Source organism: Corvus kubaryi, unplaced genomic scaffold (genome assembly GCF_017639235.1).
Source record: "Corvus kubaryi isolate FWS band 111438036 unplaced genomic scaffold, C.kubaryi_AGA036_p1.0 133, whole genome shotgun sequence".
NCBI lineage: Eukaryota > Metazoa > Chordata > Aves > Passeriformes > Corvidae > Corvus > Corvus kubaryi.
The window spans coordinates 11,068,616-11,089,969 of NW_024580667.1; the positions used below are offsets into that span (position 1 = coordinate 11,068,616).

General features: G+C 39.3%; 1 protein-coding gene across 5 annotated transcripts in view; it reads right to left on the bottom strand.

Moving 5' to 3' along the window:
* The window catches only part of MBTPS2 (membrane bound transcription factor peptidase, site 2), a 41,239-nt gene that overhangs the window by 11,616 nt on the left and 8,269 nt on the right, over window positions 1-21,354 (bottom strand). For 4 of the 5 annotated variants that reach the window (XM_042036325.1, XM_042036354.1, XM_042036343.1 and 1 more), the window contains 6 exons: window positions 18,619-18,722; window positions 16,094-16,221; window positions 12,187-12,305; window positions 11,165-11,345; window positions 8,610-8,704; window positions 6,180-6,375 (listed from right to left, as the gene is read on the bottom strand). In XM_042036325.1, the coding sequence (XP_041892259.1) occupies window positions 6,180-6,375; window positions 8,610-8,704; window positions 11,165-11,345; window positions 12,187-12,305; window positions 16,094-16,221; window positions 18,619-18,722 (823 nt within the window). The remainder of the gene's footprint in view (window positions 1-6,179; window positions 6,376-8,609; window positions 8,705-11,164; window positions 11,346-12,186; window positions 12,306-16,093; window positions 16,222-18,618; window positions 18,723-21,354) is intronic. The other variant, XR_006017401.1, reaches the window with a different exon arrangement.

Here is a 21,354-nt window from a genome sequence, read left to right on the forward strand (position 1 = left end):
CAGCTCAGAGGTCCCTGGGTCCTCCTCTGCAGCTCTGGCAATCCACTGACATCTGGCTCCCACGTTGCTACCTGACCCCCCATCCAGTGCTTCTGTACACAAAAGCAGAAGACCCCAACATGCAATGGAAACATTTCTCTGTGCTTGCTCCTAGCTGAGTCTCTAGCTGATTCTGTGGCAGCTTGGCAGAAAGATGGTTTGGAGCCCTTGGGAAAGCCCGGAGCAGGTAAGTTCTCAATGTTCCTTCCTTTGAAAGAATAATTATCACCAATGTGTCAATAGCTTAGTAATGAGCAATTTTCTTTAAGATGGCTTGCTGAAATCTTCAGTCGTCAAACACATGCGTAATCGCACAGGTAAGTTAGTTGGAGGAAGATACATTTACCTTTTAATCTTCCTTCCATAAGAAATGCAAGTTGCTCATTCCAAGGCCGATGCCAGCCACTGGCATGGCCAGGTAATTGCTGTCCTGTGGTCAGCACAAGACAGCTGTGTGGCAGCAGGCTCTTTCCCCAGTGCCTACTCTTGCATGTCACATCAGCAACTGAGCTGAAAGTGTGTTGGGTTCAAGATATCTGGATCCCATTACAGAGACAATGAGAAACAGGACTCTTGCACAAACATAGCTCCCTCTGTAGCTTCATCCCAGAGCTTGCCCTGAGTACCCAGATGACCAAAGCACAAAGGTAGCCCCGAGCAGGATCCCTCTCATGAGCTGAGGTCCAGATCAGTGTTCTGACTTGCATATTGGGCAGGGAAGCTAGAGGGAACCTCCCCATCCTCCTGCGTCCTCCATGCCTGAGCCATGCGGAGGCTTTACCCGTGTCTGCTTTTTGGCAGTGCTGCCAAAGTCCGGAGAAAAACAGAATGAGAAAGCTGCTCAACCTCCTCAAGCAGACTCAAAGCAGTCAGGTACTGAGCAGTCCTGCTGGGATCCCTTATGGGGAGACACATCCTGAAACGTGCAAGTGGCTGCAAGGGGCGCTCATGCTGGAGAAAGGGCAGACAGGGAAAGCAAGCTTTAAGTGTCTCCTGTGAGGGCCTGACTCCATCCCGTTGGGGTGTGGGAGCTGGCCCAGAGAGGGAGAGTTGCAGGTGGAACTCCCTAATGAGTTTTTGTCAAAGCAGTGACTGGCCAAGCAGCAGTGCTCCCCACTGTGCTCTCCTCCTGACCATTTGAGCTCTGTTCAAGGGACAGCCTGTCCCCATGGGGTGGGAGTGTGCCTCCAGGACCAGCACTGGGGAGAAAACAAGAGAACATTCTGGTGATATCAAATGTGCTGCAAGTTCACCAGTGGTTAACTGGCAGACGACAGGCTAACATTTGGAATTGCTCTCACAGAAAAGGCTGGAGAAATGACCAAACAAGTTCCTAATGCCCGTGAGCACATCGAAAGTATTTTCTGTCATGGAGCAGGCTGTATGATAGGCATAGTGATAGTCCTGGTTGCCGTGCCAGCTGGGATACTGATGTGCTCTCTCGCAATCTGCTGGTGGTGTGAGAGAAAACGGTGAGTCACAGATCCCCCCACAGCTCCTGCTTCCTTCAAAGGCAGCTCACAGCCACAAAGCATTTCTAGTCAGGCTGCTGTGCAGCAGCTAGTGGTTGGTCGAAAAACTCCTCTGAGGCTTCTGCAGCTGTCAGCAGCTTTAACTGGCCTCTTAATTTCTGGGTCTTCTCTTGGGGAGTCTACTCGGACTGGAGCCAGTGTTTGCTCAAACTGAGCCTGCCTGGACAAGAACAGCTTGCATGAGTGTCAGGCAGAAGCAAAACAAAGTCAGGACGAAAAAGAGTGAGGGGTGATATTGCTCTAGAAAGCAAGAGATGCATTGGCACCTGCTGCAGACCAGCGAACCTGCCTGGAGGAATATCCCTGCTTGGTGGTGCCCTGGCCAAGGTGTGCAGCGGTGAGCCCTGCCAGCTCTGGGCCCTGCTGTGCAGGAGAGTCCCTGTGTCTCACCTGCAGCTTAGCCACCTCCTCTCTCCACAGGCGTCTCTCTGGAGATCAGCAGGAACGCACCGGCCTGATCGCATGCTCAGACAGCCAGCCCAGTTCACCTGAACCTGGTCTGCCACTGTAGTAGCCCTGAGAAACTCACACATCTGATCCCTGAGCTGTCCTTCCCCTGCCCCTCCTCGGCTGCCCTTCAGCAGCTGTGGAAACTGCCCAGCCCCAGCCACAACAGAAACAGCCACCTCCACCCCCAAACCTGCTGGCCCAGCCCTCCAGACAAAGCTGAAGGGGGCCTGCCAGGGTAGGGGATGGGCTGACAGAAACATGACCAGCAGCTTCAGGGATCAGCTCTTTTTGTCTGAATAAAAGGGATAGTTTTCACACAAGTATTTGCACAGTATCAGAATATCCAGAGCTGGAAGGGACTCACAAGGATCACGAAATCCAACTCCTGGCCCTACAAAGAACATCCCCAAGAGTCACACCATGTGCCTGAGAGCATTGTCCAAAAGCTACTTGAACTCTGTTAAGCTTGGTGCCATGACCACTTCCCTGGGGGCCCTGTTCCACTGCCTGACCACCTTCTGGGTGAAGAACCTTTTCCTGATACCTGACCTAAACCTCCCCTGGCACAGTTTCAGCCCATTTCCTGGGGTCCTGTCACTGGTCACCAGAGAGAAGAGATCAGTGTCTGCCCCTCCACTTCCCCTTGTGAGGTTGTAGACCATGATAAGGTTTCCTCCAGGCTGAGGAAGCCAAGTGACCTCAGGTGCTCCTCAAATGGTTTCCTGTCTAGACTCTTCACCATCTTCGTAGCCCTCCTTTGGATGGTCTCTAATGGCTTTTACATCTCTATTATATTGTGGCAGCCAAAACTGTGCCCAGCACTTGAGGTGAGGCCGCCCCAGTGCAGAGCAGAGCAGGACAATCCCCTCCCTGGCCTGGCTGACGATGCTGTCCCTGATGTCCCCAGGACAAAGCTGACCCTCCTGGCTGCCAGGGCACTGCTGGCTCATGTTCAGCTTGCTGCTTACCAAGACACTCAGATGTCTTTCTGTGGGGCTGCTCTCCAGCCTCACATTATCCAGTTTGTCTGTACACACAGGTCAATTGATATCCGAAGCAAACTTGACAAGTTGAAGGCTGGTATCAGAACATCTGATCAAAACTCCTGTTTATGAGCCAAAATAGCAAAATGGCTGAGGCACCCAGTGTATTCAAAGGTTTCAAAAGACATACACTGCAAAATACTGTAGTTTCAAAGCTTGACTGCCTCTTGACAAACACCTTAACGGCCACTACCAAGTCACCATCCTGAGCCTGGAGTTACGTCTACGTTGAGAATGGATCACTGATCTTCCCATTTTGTTACAATAAACTGTTGTCACTGACAGCCACTAGACATGGATCTAAACTCCAAACCTTACTGCTGAAGCAAGCTTCAAACACAAAGAAACTTCAGGAAGTTGCTGGACTGAGCTCTAGAGACTGTAACATGAGGCAATACATTTACTGGTTGTAAGGACCAAACCTAATGGCAGTACGTGAATTTGTCCTCTGAAGAATAACAAAAGAATTACAGAAATTATGGTCCCCAGGCTTGTCTTCAAAAAGACACTGCTGGGAAGAGGTGAAGAGCAATGAGCGTGGGTGAGAGAAAACAGTCATTGTTTTCCCACTCTAATTAAACAATTCTTTGACCTGGAAATAACATTTCTTTTGTTGGCTAATGCTAGATGGTGTTGGCAAATATTGAGAAGAATTCACAACAGATACAATTTTAATTAGAAGTGACTTGAAGACTAGGTTGACCAAAGACCTATTCCAAACTTCTTTGTGGGGGAAGGGGCATGTATGCTGTGGAAGAGACAGACAGCATGGCATGAGTAATTTCTGTGTGGTCTCCAGAAGAACTGTATGTGTAACCCTTTAAACATGGGTTAAAGGCAAAGAAGGACCATCCTCAGCGGTAACGAACAAGCATGGAAATGCTGAGAGAACAGGCTGTACCAGAAAGGCCTTCATCATGGGTTATGGCTGTTGTTGCTCATAAACATCCCCAAAGCCAGGAAGTGGCTTCTTTTTTTCAGAAGACTCGGATACAACAGAAGTAGGAAACTGGTCCATCTTGAGGAAATTATCTTCTAGGTAAATTCTGTCTTCTTTTCATGAAGGAAATCTTACAGGTTTTGGTCCATGACGGACAAGAGTAACACTCAGGGGTATGTTTCCTCAAGTAGTGTGAATTCCCAACACAAATCTTAAGTCATCAGACTCTTCCCAACCAACAAGGGCTGGAGAAGGAAGCAAAAATGTTGCAGTATTAGAAATGACAAGAGGGAATAAAACCCCTCATACATAATAAAGAAGAAACACTGCAAATTTGCATGGCAGTACTGACAGGGCCCTCCATTTCAACCTTACATATCAACTGTCCAACACAGGAAGAGCCTCTAGAGCATAACTGGGCTGCAATAAGAAAAGTTTAAAAGACTTAATACCATGTGTATTAAACTGACAGTATGAATTTATATTGGATAACATTAGATACTTTTTACAGAAAGAATGCTAATTAAAAGCATTTATCAATGTGTCTGTCCCAAACAACATGCACTCCTAATCATTTTTCTGTTTTAGTTTTGGCCAAATCTCTGTCACTGTAAGTTCATTTAGGATTATAATTCTTTACAGTTTTGCTATTTTTTAAATACTGGAAACAAGTGCTATATATAGCCTCCATATCAACAAAAAATATTTTTGCTAGTATACTTTAATTTGAGACAACGTAAAGATTTAACAGAAATAAACTGTAGAGGCTATTTCTTCTAAGTAGCTAACGCATTTAAAAAAAAATGTTATCTGGAAGTTATCTTCAAACGAAAATACGAAATAATTACTGTTTCTCCATAAATCAGGACTAACATGACAACAATACAAGCCTAAGCAGAAAATAATACATGCATAATCTTAGAATGTTATTCAAACATTACTTTAGTGACATTTCTAGAGAAAATAAAGTCATAGTACTAGTACTACAATTCCCGTATCGTGTTGAGTGTTAAATGTAGCACTACTCTAAAAAGTAATGCTTCCTGCAGGCAGAAAGATCACACTAAAGAATAAGGCATTTCATTTCACTACAAAACATATTCCTATTTCAAAGCTCACACAGTAGCAAAAGAAATTATATTTTAACTAAAAAACCAGTTACCACATTCTGATCAGTCACATTTAAAAAAAAAAAGCACACCAAACCGGTTGGCCCCAGTCAGTATTGTACAGTGCAAAGCTAAGTCTGAAATATTTAGTTGTTCCATTGGAATCCATGAAACTCTACGATTGTACAGTGACTGCCTGCTACCCAAGCCATGGTCCTATCATTTTAGGTCTGGTGTTTTTCCAAAGGGAACATAGAGTACAGATTGCATTTGCGGTGAAGTCGGTAATAAAATCAAGCTTTTAGCTTTCAAATTAATACATTCTATGCAGAATTCCAAGGGTAAATCACCTCACAATTATATTCCTACATGTATGCAAACAGTATTTTCACTAAGTAACTTCTTCAAGAAGAACTACCACTTTAAAGGTAACAACATTCTTTTTCAACTTCTGAAAGACCAGCAGGTTCAATTCTTTTGCAGAATTACTGTTCAGGAGCAAACACCAACGAAAACGCCATTGCTCCAATGTATTAGCAAATGTTGTATGTTATTTAATTTAGAGCAGTCAAATGAAAAAATAAATAAGGAAAAAACTGTTGTGAAAACACTTGTGGCTCAGTAGTCACGGCAATCTGTCGCAGGTACTTGGTTATTAGGTATGATTTAAGCAGTCATTCTAAAATTCCAGGCAAGGTGTTGGAGCAAGGTGCCCTACAGATTTTACAATAGCATTTTGAGACATTTATGTGTTAGGAAAATGCAGGTACCTGGTTCCTATTACTAACCTGAATAAGATCTATTCTAGAAATAGCCCTTTCATACTTTTCTGAAAAAACATCCATCTCATACCACACATGGTTTCTATTACCTTCGTAACTCATTGCACTGTGCACATTTCATTTTAGGCCTGAGTAGTCCATGTCTCTCCACTGGCTGTAACAATAAATGCATTCTGCTTTAAACAAATCAACTACGAAGCACTCCAAGACCTTGTTTAAGCAGCCAGGCAAAGAAAACCATATTAGAAATTGTTTTTGCTAAACTTTCAATAAATAATACCAACCTGTATACTGAAGATGCATGGGGTGTCCTACATATAGCATGTCAATATGGGGTGGATGCTTTACCCTGATTAGCCTTGTTTGGTTCTCCAAAGAAGGAGTTACACAAAAGCTTGGAACAAAGTCCTTATGGCAGTCCACGTTGGTTCGACAAACCTTGCTGGCTTCAATAACTTTTCGTGCTGGCAGACAGGCATACTGCAAAGGGCATTTAAAAAGATTATGAAAGGTAAAGGTATTTTCCAACAGATCAAAATAAAAGGAACTATATATGCCTTTTTAAAGCAAAGACATGTCTCACTGATATAAGCCAATGAAGTGCTGAAATCCGATTTTTTCCTAGTTTTTTGTTGTCAAATCCTGAAGAATCTCTACCTGATACATATTCAATCAGTCATTCCATATTTTGTGCAATGTGGAAGGGAGGGTGTATACATATACCAAAATAAAAGCAAACCAGAATTTCTAGAAAGATACACACATGCACAACAAAAAATCATGGCATCTAAACATAGTTCAGTGATTTCTAAAGGACAGAGCCTGTATCAACATCCTAGTGACTTACCTGTTCAAGCTGAAATTTTAGCAAAGAAACCAACAAATCTACCAGGTGAGTGATAGCTAAGAAACCATTCTCAACTAAGATGAACACAGGATGTTCAATGCAGTGCTGTGCTCCAACCCCTGCCTGTAACACTCTTTCACTCTGTAAGTCTGACAGACCAGATCTTTCTTGCTCCCCACAGGCCAAAGACAGTACAGCAGAAGGGAACAGGAAATTAGTTTTCCCCTTCACATCTCTTGTAAAATCTCAGTGACACTTTTCCTTTTGTTCTAAAAACAGAAACAAGGAATCCTAATCTACTGTTTGTCTTAGGAGGAAAAAAACCAGTCAATTCTACCTTCTCAGCCTGATCATTGCACTCCCCATAAATGCATGAGTGTCAGACCCTCACCATTAACCTCGACACAAACTCCTTCTAATCTAGTGAGAGGGAGAAGACACACTTCAAAAACTGCTGCATAGCTTGCGAAGACCATTTAAAATAATTTTTCAAAAACTCACAGCCAGTCTAAGGACACTTGAAAGCCACAAGGTCTCAGGCTCCTGAATGTTTTTCTTTCTCCTCTGTTTATAAGTAGCAGCTATGAGCTCAAGAATGCCAAGGCTCAAAGGGATAGTGATGTATCAAATCTTGCTGCCACTGCCATATTTCCAATGAATTGCTGGAATGTGTTCAATTCTTAGTGGTTAAGTACCACAAAAACACCCTGGAGTGGGAAGTTTATCACTGTAGAAACTGTAAACATACTAGATTTGGAACAAATTTATTTGAATTTCTTCAGGTATTTATCACTAGAGTTCAGAAGAATAATAAACTGGTACATGTAGAAAAGTTTACACAGTTGATTCTTGTACTCTTTTGCTTATAATGAACAGAAATATTCCACCTCTGTCAGTATGGAACACGTATTTTAACAAACATTTCTGTATTTTCATAGACTCCTAGAATGGCTTGGGTAGGAAGGGACCTTAAAGATATCTCATTCCAACCCCACTCATGGGCAGGGACACCTTTCCCTAGACCATGCTGCTCAGAGCTCCATGCAGCCTGGTCTTGAATACTTCCAGGGATGGGGCATCCACAGCTTCTCTGGGCAACCTGTGCCAGTGCCTCACCACCCTCACAGTAAAGGATTTCTTCCTAATATCTAATCTAAACCTGCCCTCTTTCAGTTTAAAGGCATTCCCCCTTGTCCTATCACTACATGCCCCTGTGAAAAGTCTCTCTCCAGCTTTCTTGTAGCCCCTTTAGGCACTGGAACAATGCTAAACCCTTTTATAAGGGAGTAAGTCAAAATCCTACAGAGAAACTTTACGTTTCTATGTGACAAGAACATCAACATGGTGAAAAAATATTCAAGTATGGCCCCTCATTTTGAGAAACTGGGCAATCTCTAGGACCTTCTCCTGCATGTTTTTATTTTAATTTAGGGAGTAGCACTGCTGGCTTCAGACAAAATAACTGAACTGATAGTCCAGGGTTTTGCTTTCCATGTAGTGCTCAATACCTTTAAAGACTGAAACACCAAAATAAGCAATTTCACCTTCTTCTCAAAAGCTGTTTTTTCTCACCAGTATTGTGCATCCAGAATACTGAAAATGACTGAGGTGATCTTCTGCCTAAAGGAATGAGGTGTCTAAGATTTTTTATGATTCTTCCAGAGACCCCCTGTTTGACTACGGGAAAAATCAAAACTAATATTTTGTGGTTTTTTAAGCTATAATTGGGAGAATAGTATACATGTATACCTTTATTACAAACTGTAGATATTCTTGAGTATGCTGCTTAAGTGTCAGTAAATATTTCTAACTTAATATAAAAAAATTTAGATTTACCAAAGAGAATTAGCAGTTTAAAGTAACTTACCAGATGGCTGTCCAACTTATTGCTGTATGAAAAGCAAATGTCTGTGAGGCTGTTGTTACTACAACATTCAACTGTGCCATCAAGTCTTCTGTAGACTAAAGAACATAGGCATAGAGCAAATAATCAGTATTATAGTAACTTCCTGAAAAAAACTAGTCTCTGAATGAAGTAAAACAATCATCCTATGGCCTTCAAGAATTACAGTAATTCATACAGTCTAGCTGAGGCTCAGTCATAACTAAAAATAAAGCTTCACCACCAATATGTGTGAATGTTACATGATTTCGATCATGTCACATACTGATTTTTTCACCTTAAGGAATCTCCTTGAGATACTGGGGATCTACTACTGCAATGGTTTGAGCATTACAAGTTGCAAAACACTTTTATATCCATTGCCCCTAACCTACACCAACGTTTGGAATAGAAATTTGTTAGCTACTACTGTACTGATTTCACTGGCTGGCTATGGAAATGGCCAAGACTCAAAACATACTTTTTAAATCATGAAAGCCTTTACAAGACTCAGATTCTGAAAGCTTTCCAAGCCTTGAAGGCTGCAGCAGTGAATAAATGATGTTTTAAACCATGATTTAACTTGGTAAAGAACCTTTGTACATATGCTCTTTAAATGAATTAAGCCTAACTTACTGTCCAGCAACAGCTTAAACACACACACACACACAAGAATGGTCACAGTAAGGATCTGTATCACAGCAACTGTAGTCCCTTCCTTAAGCACATCAAGCCTGGGATACTGGTTGCTGATTTATCACTGCATAACCTGCAGTCCACTGACACGGAGCTGTATGCCTGGGGCTTACAGGTGCATGCACTGTACTGTACAAACCTTTTTTCAAGTACCCTGAGGCTAAGAAACGACATATATTTTTGAATAGTGAATGACCATGATATTAGTTTCCTTATAAACTACATTGAAAACACTTTTTTTTTTTTTTTTAATTTCAAGAAGATCCTTAGGGCACTGTTTTTTCTCTAGCTTCATACTCAGATAGTTCACTCTCCACTTGTTTTATAGTCAACTAGATGGAGTCTATTTGCTATATACATTTTTATCAATATTCTGTATTTATGTCAAGTTGTGAACTGTCAAGATTTTGACAAATGACAACTGCTGGAGACCAGAGTTCTTTTAATTTCAGAGGAATATTTCTCACTGCTGGAGGCTTATGACTCCAAAAATGCAGACAGACTGGTCTGATTAGAAGGCAGCAGTGAGGACACTGTGCTGCTAACACAACACAGCAACCAGGCTTGGAAGCAATATTGAGTCTCCAGCATTAACCCTCTAGTATGTCACTCTAAATGGGACTGGTTCATCTGCAGAATATGCAGTTTTATTACCCATGACTCTGACACTGCACTTCAGAGAACAGCAGAATCTGAGGATATATATACCTACAGCATCTGAGAGTTGGTTCTTGCCATCCCTGCCCAGCTGCAAGCAGGTGCCAAAGTTGCCCTCCTCTTCAGGGGCATAATCCAAACTGTCAGATCTCTAAAAGCAGGTTCTTACCCATACTCCACTAGTTTCCAGTTTAAATATTTATCTTAGTACCAGCTATAAGATCACTTTCTTTATGTACTAAAAAAAAAAAATTCCTTTTTCAGCCTCACGAAAGTACTATGCATCAAAACCATGGACAGTCGAGTTGCCTGACCTGCTGTTTATTTCCAGTATGATGGAAAAATGCAGTGACAATTTTAAAGCTCTGAATAGCATCATATAGATTTTGCTCAGCAACAGCCCCTTACCTTTGGAATTCAGTTTCCATGAATGCTTTCATGAAAGAAACTTTAGAGAGCTTCAGAGCATGTCACAAGACAGTCAATTTAACTTGACTGTTCCTTTTTGTTCTACTCGATTTTTGTTTATCGTTCTAGTTTAGTCCAGTTCTTTTTTTTTCTTTTTTTTTTGGTTTTGGGGGTAAGCCCTTACAGCAACAAGCACTCTAACGTATAAATGGAAACAGAAGGAAGTAGACTGACTTCCAGAAGCAGTATGTGCAATCCAAACAAAACTGAGTTTATGGGCAATGACATAAAACCCTATAGGGAGACATATCTGAAGAAGTGACGATAATAAAGCACATCATTGGGTTAAACCATACAATTTGCAACATCATGCTGATCAAAGCTGTGAGGTAACCCGTGGAATTTACATCTGCAGAAGATCACTGAGTTGATCCATTTAACAGAACTTAGAGGAGATAAGAGATAATTGTACTACTGCTGAGAACCAAGTTCAGCAATATCCTGAAGAAGCAAATTTTATTATGCAGATCATACAGGGTATTTGTACAGAATGACTGAAAGACAAGAGAAATTCCTCTATCTAGCCTTCCCTCACTTTCAGTTTCCACAAAACAGCATGGCACATTGGTAACTGCTTAAAACAGGACAGCAGACTTCACTTACAAGAAATCTGACCCCAACAACAAATTCTAAATCCAAAATAGTCTTTAAGACATGATAAAATTAAAATATAAATTAATTAATATATAAAATAATGAGGAGAGCACCTTAAGTCATACCTCTAGCTGGAAAGCTTAATTGCTGTAGGGTGGCTGCACTTACACAGTAGCCGACCTGTGACTTCTCTGAAATGTCTCCCAGACAGGAATTCCAGTCTTCCACATTATAAACTGGGCAATCTTGTAGGTTAGTGACAAGGTCTCCCACAAAAAGACCTCTCGGTCCATTGGCAGGTGAATCCTGAGAAAAACAGTGAAGTCAGTCATATTACTATAGTTAAAACCACAAGGATTTGTTTACAGTTCTACTGAATACTATCTTTAGGTTAAGACACTAAAAAATGGTGGGAAACGGGGAAATGGGAGGGAAAGGGAAGTCTCCAAGTATCCTGGAGACATCTGAAAATTTGAATAATTATTTTCACACAGGTTAAAATGGTAAGAAAAATCATAACATATTAAGTTCAAGTAACTTAAATTAATACTCTGAACTTTTCAAGAAAGCAGGTGTACCAATACTTTCAAAGGTAATATTACATAATAAATGTCACTTTCTCCCGAGTTTTATCAGTTGACTTTCAGATCCAAGAAGGATCATTTCAGTTCTGCTATTCAACTGTGCTGTATTTGATTAAGTCAGAAAAAAATCATTCTTTTCCAGAATCCCAAAAGTCTATCTCTACTTTGCTTTCAGCTGACCAAATAAGGAAATCAGCTCAAAATAATCTTTAACATTAAAAACAGATAGCAGTAACTGGAGTGATAATGCAGTTTCCGGTAGATTTGCTTTGTGCCAATACTGAAAAAGAGAGAAAAAATCCCCAGAAATAAACCTGCAAACTCATCTCAAATGTCTCAACAGTTTTATAGTATGCTGATTAGTCTATCATTATTCACACCATGTTCCTTTATTTACTGATACTAAAATACATGAGACTGAGAAGAAAACTTACAGCAAGAGGTTCAATATATTAGATTCTGCAAAGTGCTGCACTGACCAAATCTGATTGTGACATTAAGAGATACAGGTACATTTCAGGTCACAAAGCATATAATATAGAAACAGCAAATATCTCTCTTACCTCTGCGACCTCAGTGACAAGTGCCCCAACACCCGTGTAATAGAAAGGGAAAAGAATGGCCGGCAGCAGAAACAAAACCATGAAACTTGCAACAGCAAGAACAAAATTATGCCATACCCCTAAAAAGAAGGCAAAAAAAAAGTTTCTAAATAAACACTAATAACAAAAAAACTGGTTTGGAAATGATCCTACAGCTGCCTTCTAATTAACTTTCCTGAAATAATTACTGTAAGAATGAATTAAAAGTTAATTTGTGAACACAGGCATAAAAGAAGAGTACACAGATTACTTTACAAACTTTAGCTTCTATGATGGCACATTGTAAGGGAGTTTCAGAGAAACCTCTAAGCCCCTGAGAATTATACTATGAAAAAAGACAGGGGAGCAGTACATCCATCTCTAAGGTGTCACTCCACCAGGATGAGAGTTCATGTACCACTACATTTCTAAGTATCAGTGGGCAGTGTACCCCAGAAGAAAAACTGGGCTTCTGAATCAATTATTAAATACAGAATGAAATGTATTACGTGTTACCTTCTACCACAATAAACTGTTGAATTTAAGAATCTCAATAAATGGGCTTATTTTTGAATACATACTGTTTGTCCTAGAGAGTAAGGTGTCTGAAATTTACTTGCAATTTAGTATTTGTGATGGTAATCTACATTATTTAAATTAAAATTATTACATGTATATGTGCCAAACGAATTTAGAAAATTATTTGGAAAAAAGACTTCTTCTACAAGAAAATATGGACCTAAAACCCCATCAAGAAACTAAGTTGTACAATCAGCATTTCCTGACACATTATTTTGAGGAACATATTTGCAATTGCCATCTTTACAATATGTGGTTCTCCATAGGAAGCAATGAGCCACTATCATAGGACACAGTTGGCGTTCACCATCAAAGCTTTATGGCTTTCCACATTCAGCACTACACAAATTTTCTCATTTAGTTTGTGTTCTCAGACAAAAACTTTTGTATGAACAAGGCAGGAAAACTTTTCAATGTTGAAGAGTCTTTATTTCCTTCTTACAGGGCTTCATCTTGTTAAGAGGAGTTTATTCAATTCTATATTTACAGTGCAGTTACAGGGCAGGAATTGAAGTAAATATATTTAAAAATATATTCAAACTTTCTTGCAGTGTATATAACACAGACATCATAGCATATGGCAGACTTATCTCCCTTGTCTATCTCTACATCTCATCTGGTCTTCTTTTACACTTCTAATGCTGCAAAAATGAGAGACATTTCTGGAATTCTTGAAGTAAGGATTTGTTGCCAGTTCCATAGTAGATGCTTCTTAAAGTTATTTCTTTCTATAGTTTTAATTGTATCTCATGGAAAGGAACTCAGATAGAGGAAATGTTTTTGTAATCAGTTCTCCTTATTTCACATAGACACATTTATGCGCAAAAAATCCAGAAGTACTGAGTAAATATTTTAACTTTATTGTTTTAACCTTTTTATTTTTTTTCAGCTTAACAAAAGACAAAAATGTAAAATGGAAACAAAATTATTTTCACCAGTGTGGCTGCTACACAGAATAAACTGAAAAAATCCTTAAAACAGTAGTAATAAAAAAGAGGTGATGGAACTGCTAGAGAGTAACAAGGAATACTTTCAAACATCTAGGAAACATGGGCCTTGCTACCAAAATCGACACCATCTGCTGGGTGGAATACAGCAAAATATCTAAGACAGAAAGGTTTCAAACTCATCCCAGGTGATCCACAGAAAAATGCTCAAAATGAGAATACCTGTAGAGGCAATTGCTCAGTTTACCTTCAACTTCATCTTGCTAAAACAGCCTCGTTCTCGGATACCTAATTCCTTACATTTAAAAGGGACACTTTACACAACCCTACCTAAAAAACCTCAAAATAATTAACTATTAATTAAAAAAAACCCTTAAAATTATTTAACTCCTGTTAAAGACAAGATGAAATGTATTAAAAATTATCTCAGAAAATAATACAAATATTTGAACTAATTACAAGAAAGTGCTGCACAGAATCAGTTTTCATCTATCTAGCAGGCATGGAATTATATATAATTATATATATATATAACTATAAATATCACAAGTCTTACAAGAACACTCATTTCCTGTTCTTGAACTCATGATGCCATCTGCTGTACAACAAATGTATTTTTTAATCTCCAGACTATGGCTGGACTGCAAAAAGACTGTTTGGTATTGGCCTCTAGTCTAGCTCTGTTACATAGCTGCCGTACAAAAATCTGAGAGTGTGTCTCTCTAAATTCAAATTTCTGAACACCAGGAATAGGTTCATCCAACTGTTCTGACAAATAAAACCAAATTCAGTCGTTTACTGAATACCACATTTTATCATTATCAAACATCCTAGTTCTGAAACATATCTATCATAAACTGTAAAACAATGCACTTATTTGTTACACCTAACTGAAAACAAGCCATTCATGCTAACCAGTCTTGCAACATGTTTGCTCCTGCCTTGTATTCCCCTATTTCAGGTTTCCCAAGAAACATGAAAAATTATTATAGGTGTTTGCTTGTCATCAAACATGCAAGCAATTATTTTCTATTACAGCTTAGAATTCTATTTTTTCTGATAATGTCTCAGGAATCTATCAACTCAGGTTCAATGCACTACATCAACCCATTCTGAAATTCAGAATGCCTTTTCTTTCAGTTCTGCTCACAGTAGATGGAAATGGAAATAGATTAACAGGGCTTCATAAAAGGTAGCCTATTGTAGTGAATGATTTTTGTTGATTAGGGTATTTGGAATACAGATATATTTACTTACCTAACATTTGTAATTATTTACTTGATTTATGAAAGTTTGAAAACATGCTTGCTAAAGGGTTCTGTATGCCCACCCTCTATATGATGTTTTAGATACAATAGTCAAGAAACAATGTTGGTAACTAAACATTACAACAGGCTGGCTGCCAGCCTACTGTGCCCTGCAACAGAAAAACATCAGTATCAAGAACTAAACCAAGATGATAACTTTTCTATCTCTATTCCAGTTCTTTGGGAACCACCTTTGTCTCTAGAAATAATCATACAAGTGGTTCAGGCAGAACAATACAGTCTCAGTTTGACTTTTCACAGCAACCAGGCTCTACTTCCCAGTAGCCAGAGACCAAAAAACATCAATTCAAAAATATCTGGAGATCATCTGGAGCCACAAGGTATGATTCTCTTTGGATGTTTGTGTTTTAACCTTTATTTCCTCCTGATGGCAACATAAAAACACAGTGACCTGTACAATAACACAACTCACTGGTCAGTGAAAACCACTCACAGTACTACTGAAAATTAGATTGCTCCTACCGCAGAAAATGGTAGTGAATTGCTCAAGGATGTTGACCTGTGATAGGAAGTCCTGGTCTCATACCACCATTCTGGCTGAGTATTTCCCAGCTTGTGTGCTCCAAGGTTTTGCTACTTAGGCCATATGATATGCAGAAATATCCCAAGCAATACACAAACAAAAAAGACAGAGGAACTTCTGCACCTGGTGTAACAGCTCTTTCTAATGAGAGGAAGATCAGAAGCCCCACTTTTTCCCCAACCACACAACTGGAATTTCTTATGCATGACTACTCTGAATTGGATCTAGATTATAATAATATTTTTCATGACAGGAAATTGGTACTCATTTAAGATCCTAGAAACTGACATCTCTAGCCCAGAAAGCAGCTCAATAAGGACAGCAATGATTAAATGATTTTCTGAGATGCCAATGTAGGTTCAGAACAGAAGGATCAGCATTAGGTAAAGAGAAGCAAGCTTTGGTACTTATTCATTCTAAACCTTAAATACCCAATCAAAGATTCACAAATGATGCCTTAGAATAAGTAATGGTGCTAAGCAAAGATTTAATAAAAAAGCACAAACTATTACCTGCACAAAATATCCTTAACTGCTGGACAGGAGATATCAGCTGCAAGTGAGTTGTGAAGAGGTCAACAAATGCTCCAGGATAGACAATGAATATAAAAATCCCAAATCCATTGAATCGTACTTGTTCTCTTAAAAAGAAAAGAAAAATGAAGTAGTGTAGCCGCAAAAAAACAAAAGAAAAACTGAAGAGATTCTACATCACACATTTTTTGACAAGAATGACTAAAATTTTATTATAAAACTAATTTATTTTTGATACTATCAGTAATTGAAAGATAATTAAATGAAAGGATGTTTTCTGCAGTACTTGCCATTTCTAAGAAGTATACGTTTGTACGTTTGGTAAAAACATAAAGGATAAGTTCAACTTCTTTTCTGTTTCCTGGTAACAAGAACACATAAAATACTTTTTAAAAACCCACCCAACCTTCATGTTAAGATATATTTCAATGTTTGGGGTAATTTTTCTTTTAGGTAAAAAAAATGGTAATTTGTAGGAAGCAGTTTCAAACCCATTTATGTAAAAATATTTGCAAGAAGAAACTGCTTTCCTTTTAAAGAAACACTTCCACAGTTCTGGAATTTTTAATTCCTCTCTTTCTCCTAAATGGAATTTAGAGTACATTGGAAACTAACAAAAATGAGGGAAATGTCATCTGAAAAAATGAAAACAAGTCAAGAGGTTAAAAGGACAAATGCTAATGCCCTTCCAAACCTTAACACTCTATAATTCTATTTAAAAACATTTGTAGCTGACACTATTATACAGATAGTATCTTTTTTTTTCAGGGGTTTTGCAATTACTTTTAAATGGAATTTTTTTTAAAAATTAAATTTTTGAAAAATCAAATTAATTTTTGAAAAACATTAAGGTTTTTTGAAGCTAGAAATTGCATAAGGGACTTAAGAGAAGCATGGCACAATCATGTTCCACGACAAACCAGGCACAGATCAGCTAATCCCATATCTTTATTGAGACAATACACTGGGTCTAACATTTTATTTATTCACATTTATCTATTAATATGTATATACACCAAAAGTAGACAAAGCATTATACAATCTATTCAGAATTAAGTCACACACTAATACTCATCCCATGCTACCAATTAATAATAGGCAGTTTAAATTCAGGATTTCATGACTTGGGTAGAAGATATACAGGGAAGACAAACAAGACATTTTTGGTACAAGCCTTGACTAAGCTAAGGCTCAAATATTTAAGCTCTTGTAGTTCACAGCTAATGCTCTCTTGAACTGAGGTGGGCAAAAGTGTATTAGATTTCAGGAGGGCTAAGTGATTTGCCAGAATAATAAAATTTGCCCACAGCACAGCTTTTTAGTAAAGTTGAAACCCTGAGGATTTGCAGTAACAGCACTATAGACCCAACCTGTGCTAGGAGGAAAATAAAAAAGTCAAGCAGAAAACAGCAGCAGCAACATTGGCTGCCAAGGTACATTGGAGCAACTAATTTCTCCTCTGGAAATATCAGGAAAAAAATTTTTGACGAAAACGTAACCCGAAATTGAACATTCAAAGTCTTTGCTCTAGACCTTGAAGAAAGATATCACACCACTAGGATACAAGAATTATTCCTTCCTTCTGCTTAAAAAGAGCTCTGTAGTAACACCTAGCTTCTCTGCAGTCTGTCAGCAACATGTAATAGAAAGAAAATTTTCTTTTTTTTCCTGTGATGGGATAAGCAAAAGGTTCATCCTCCACAGAAAACTCCCTGTGAATATTTGAGGGAAAAAAGCTGAAACACAAGCAGAGCATGTGAAACACAGAGGGTCCCAAACCACCCCTTTGAGTGAGAACTCTTGGGGTTGTAAAAAAGGTAGTATATGGGTTAAAAAGCAGTCGTGACTCCCTACACTCAGGAAAATCAGAGAAACAACTTAGGGCGTCATGCTAATAGGACAGATAACGATGCTGTCAGGGAGAAATGCAGAGGACACCTCACCATCAGTCCCAGAAATCACTGCTTAACCTTCTTATGCTGAAGTGGCATTTAACAGTAATGACTAACCTTGTCAAATAACTTTTGTGAAGTAATTATCACACTTAAGGACGTTAAAAATATAATCTTTGATCAAAACTAATACATCACTGAGGTTAACAGGGGCAAGTCACATTTGACTGAGTTACTGCTTCAACCTGTTCATATGCTGCTTCATAAGCTATGTTTAAACAAATCAATTAAACATCGTTTTAAAGTATCACTGTGCAAGAGAACAAGTTCTTTTCAAGTGCCACAGGTGCAGAAATGAAAAAAATAGTATTTTAAACCTGATGCTATATTTGCAAAGCCAAAGTCCTTTCTCATGATCTGTACAACAGACACTGTATTAAAACTCTTCTTTAATTGTACACCCTTCCGAACTTCAAATCTAAGGAAGCTAAGAATTACAGACTACACACTCTCTCTGGATAAAACAAAGCAGTGCTAACAACATTCACGGGTGAGTAAGTGCTCTGGAATATTTGGCTTTGTTGTCAGAGCAGGAGAAAAGCAATGTATTACCGAATAGCTGCCACCCCATGGCCGACTTCATGTATCACACCGCTGATGAGGATTGCAGAGAAGAAATAAGTCAGCTGGCTGACGGGCAAATTGACACCAGGCACCTGTTGATGTGGGCATGACAACAAAACAAAACATAGGAGGAAAACAAGAGGTACAAAGACAAATCATTCTGCTCCTAAGCTTGCTGCTCTCACTCAGCTTATTCAGACCCACAACAGAAGAGGGGCTGTTCTCATGCAGTACTATCAGTTTGTATCTCTTTTACCAACTTCTTCGGTGTATTTTAAAGTAGATTAAATACATATTCTTTGATGAACATTAAATAGCTCTCTGGGCACAAAAGCCCCTCTCCCTGTCCTGTTTATTCACCACAGCACTGACCAAATGTGTCCTACTCTATATTAAGCTCAAGAAGTTTATAAAAATGTACACAGACTTCCACTCAAATTAAACAGGTTTGGCACTGTGAGCATTAGTTTATAATTTCCTGCAGCCAGTCATGTAGCTATAGAAAGGATCCTCCTTTCCAAAGAAAGTAATAAAAACTCTATGGCACTTAAAACAGAATGAACATGAGAAGTTCAAAAATGAGTTGACAGCTGAACAGTCAGTCGCCCTTCACTCTCCCTATACAAATCACAAGATTATCCCAGTTTACAGGGTCAAAAAGAAAAAGGTAATTTTCATCTGTTGTTCAGGTTTTGGTAGTCTACACATGGCAATTTAACCTTAAAAACCCCCACCTTGAAATGAGTACACTATTTTTATTTACCTAAGACACAATACACAGGCCCCTCATACTCTTCCTGTTGCTGTGGATTCCCACCACTCCCAGGTCTTTCACTGCGCTTCTCATGAGACACCAACTGCTTCCAGACAAGCTTCAAAGTGGCCACTAGTCAAAGCGTAAGGACCCATCCCCTCCTTCCTCCTGATGGACCTTCAATACTGCTCGGTTCCGTTCCCCCTCAGCTCCTGGGCTGCAGTGGGATGATAAGGCCACTTCTGCTGCTTGCTCTAGGACATTTCTCCTGTCCGACCTACAGCTTTTTCCACTCTAGGCAGGCTGCACTCCAGTATAGTCACTAACAACTGATGTGAACATAACTTGAATTGCAATCCAGTTTCACAAAAGAGATGCTGTGGGCAAAAATTCCTGGCCTCTCTATAGAACTCTGTAAAAACCACCCTTGTGGAAAACAAAAGGCTGCATATCCCAGCTACGCAGGTTGAATTCTACCTTTGTTCAGTCCTGCACATTCCCCACTAAAATGCATTTACCTACCCATGCAGCAGAACTTTACAAGAGGTTGTTGAGACAATCTAGCTAAAATAAATCCTTCAAAAGGATTCATTAATGTTAATCATCTCACAAATCTGTCTAGAGTGTGATCATGACCAAGGTATCTACCTAAACTGGCTCAACTGTGGTACCTCACAGCATGAAAGACAGCTACACTTTATTTGTTAAACATCATTGCTTGCACTACATCATCAGCTGGTGGCACTAATGCATCACTTCAGTGGTGTTGCCTCTGCTATGGGAGGACAGATGGCAACAGCAAGAGTTGCTATCTCAATTCCACCATGACTACAGCCTGCTAGAACACAGCACCAGATGCTTTCAGACTTTACGTCAAAGAAGCTATTTTAAGATTCACCTAAAACAGAAGCTACCTCTCATGAAGGGCTCTGAAACCAATAGCAGTATTTTGTTAAAAACCACACTGTCTTGTATTTTATGGCCTTCTGGAAATGCCTTTAGTAAAAGAAGATCCTTTGCTAGTAACTACTCTGCCTCTTTCCTACTTTTGTCAGTAGGCAACCAACACAAGAGGGGCACCTGAAGAGAAACAGCCCAGTTACCTACAGACAGGTATTTTAAATCAAGTACATGACTGAACAAAATAGGAAGTGTACAAAAATCTTAATAAGATATAATCAGAACTGTTTCTCCCTCTCTCCACAGCCAGAGGCTAAAGGCTAAACAGGTTTATGCCATAGGCTAAAATTAAGTTTAAAAAGAAAAAGTGGGGGGTTGTTGTTTTTTTTTTAACTAATTCGCTCTCTTCCAGGCAGTCAAATACAAGTAAATAATTTAAATGAGAAGGTCCTCCTAAGCCATTCCTCACCTCTTTCCAACCACGTAAGTCTCTTTTTGGTGTCAATTTATACTAGCACATTCCCCTTAAAAAGAACATTGAAACTCGCTAAAGGCAAAATTACACAACTGTGACCATTCAGAAATGAAATAATGAGATATGAAAGGAAGAGAACCACAACTCAAATTAGGAGAAGTAACGTTATCCACACACATGGCATTACATTATCCCTATAAATTAAATTGTTTTCAGTGCCAGTCAATCTTTGGTTTGAATGCAGTGATATTGCCAGTAGGCAGTCACAGAGGAAATAATTCCACATTGAACTGTGAACATCATCCTGCTTTTCTGCTTTCATTGTTCCAGTTCACACCAGATTCATTCCAAAGGCTCATCTTTACTTTGGTTGTGTCTGTTGTTTCCTCCAAAAAGCAATATATTGTCAATGACCACTTCACTCTGGTGTCACAAAAGTGGATGGATCCATATAATGATCTTAGGAAATGAAGATGTAAAGGAGGCTTTCCTTACTCCAGAATGGTTAGGAGAGATCCTGTTGTAACGTAAATTACAAAATTTTCTGTCTCATCTTCAGCTCGTGCCCTCCTGGATGCATAGACTGCCCACTCCT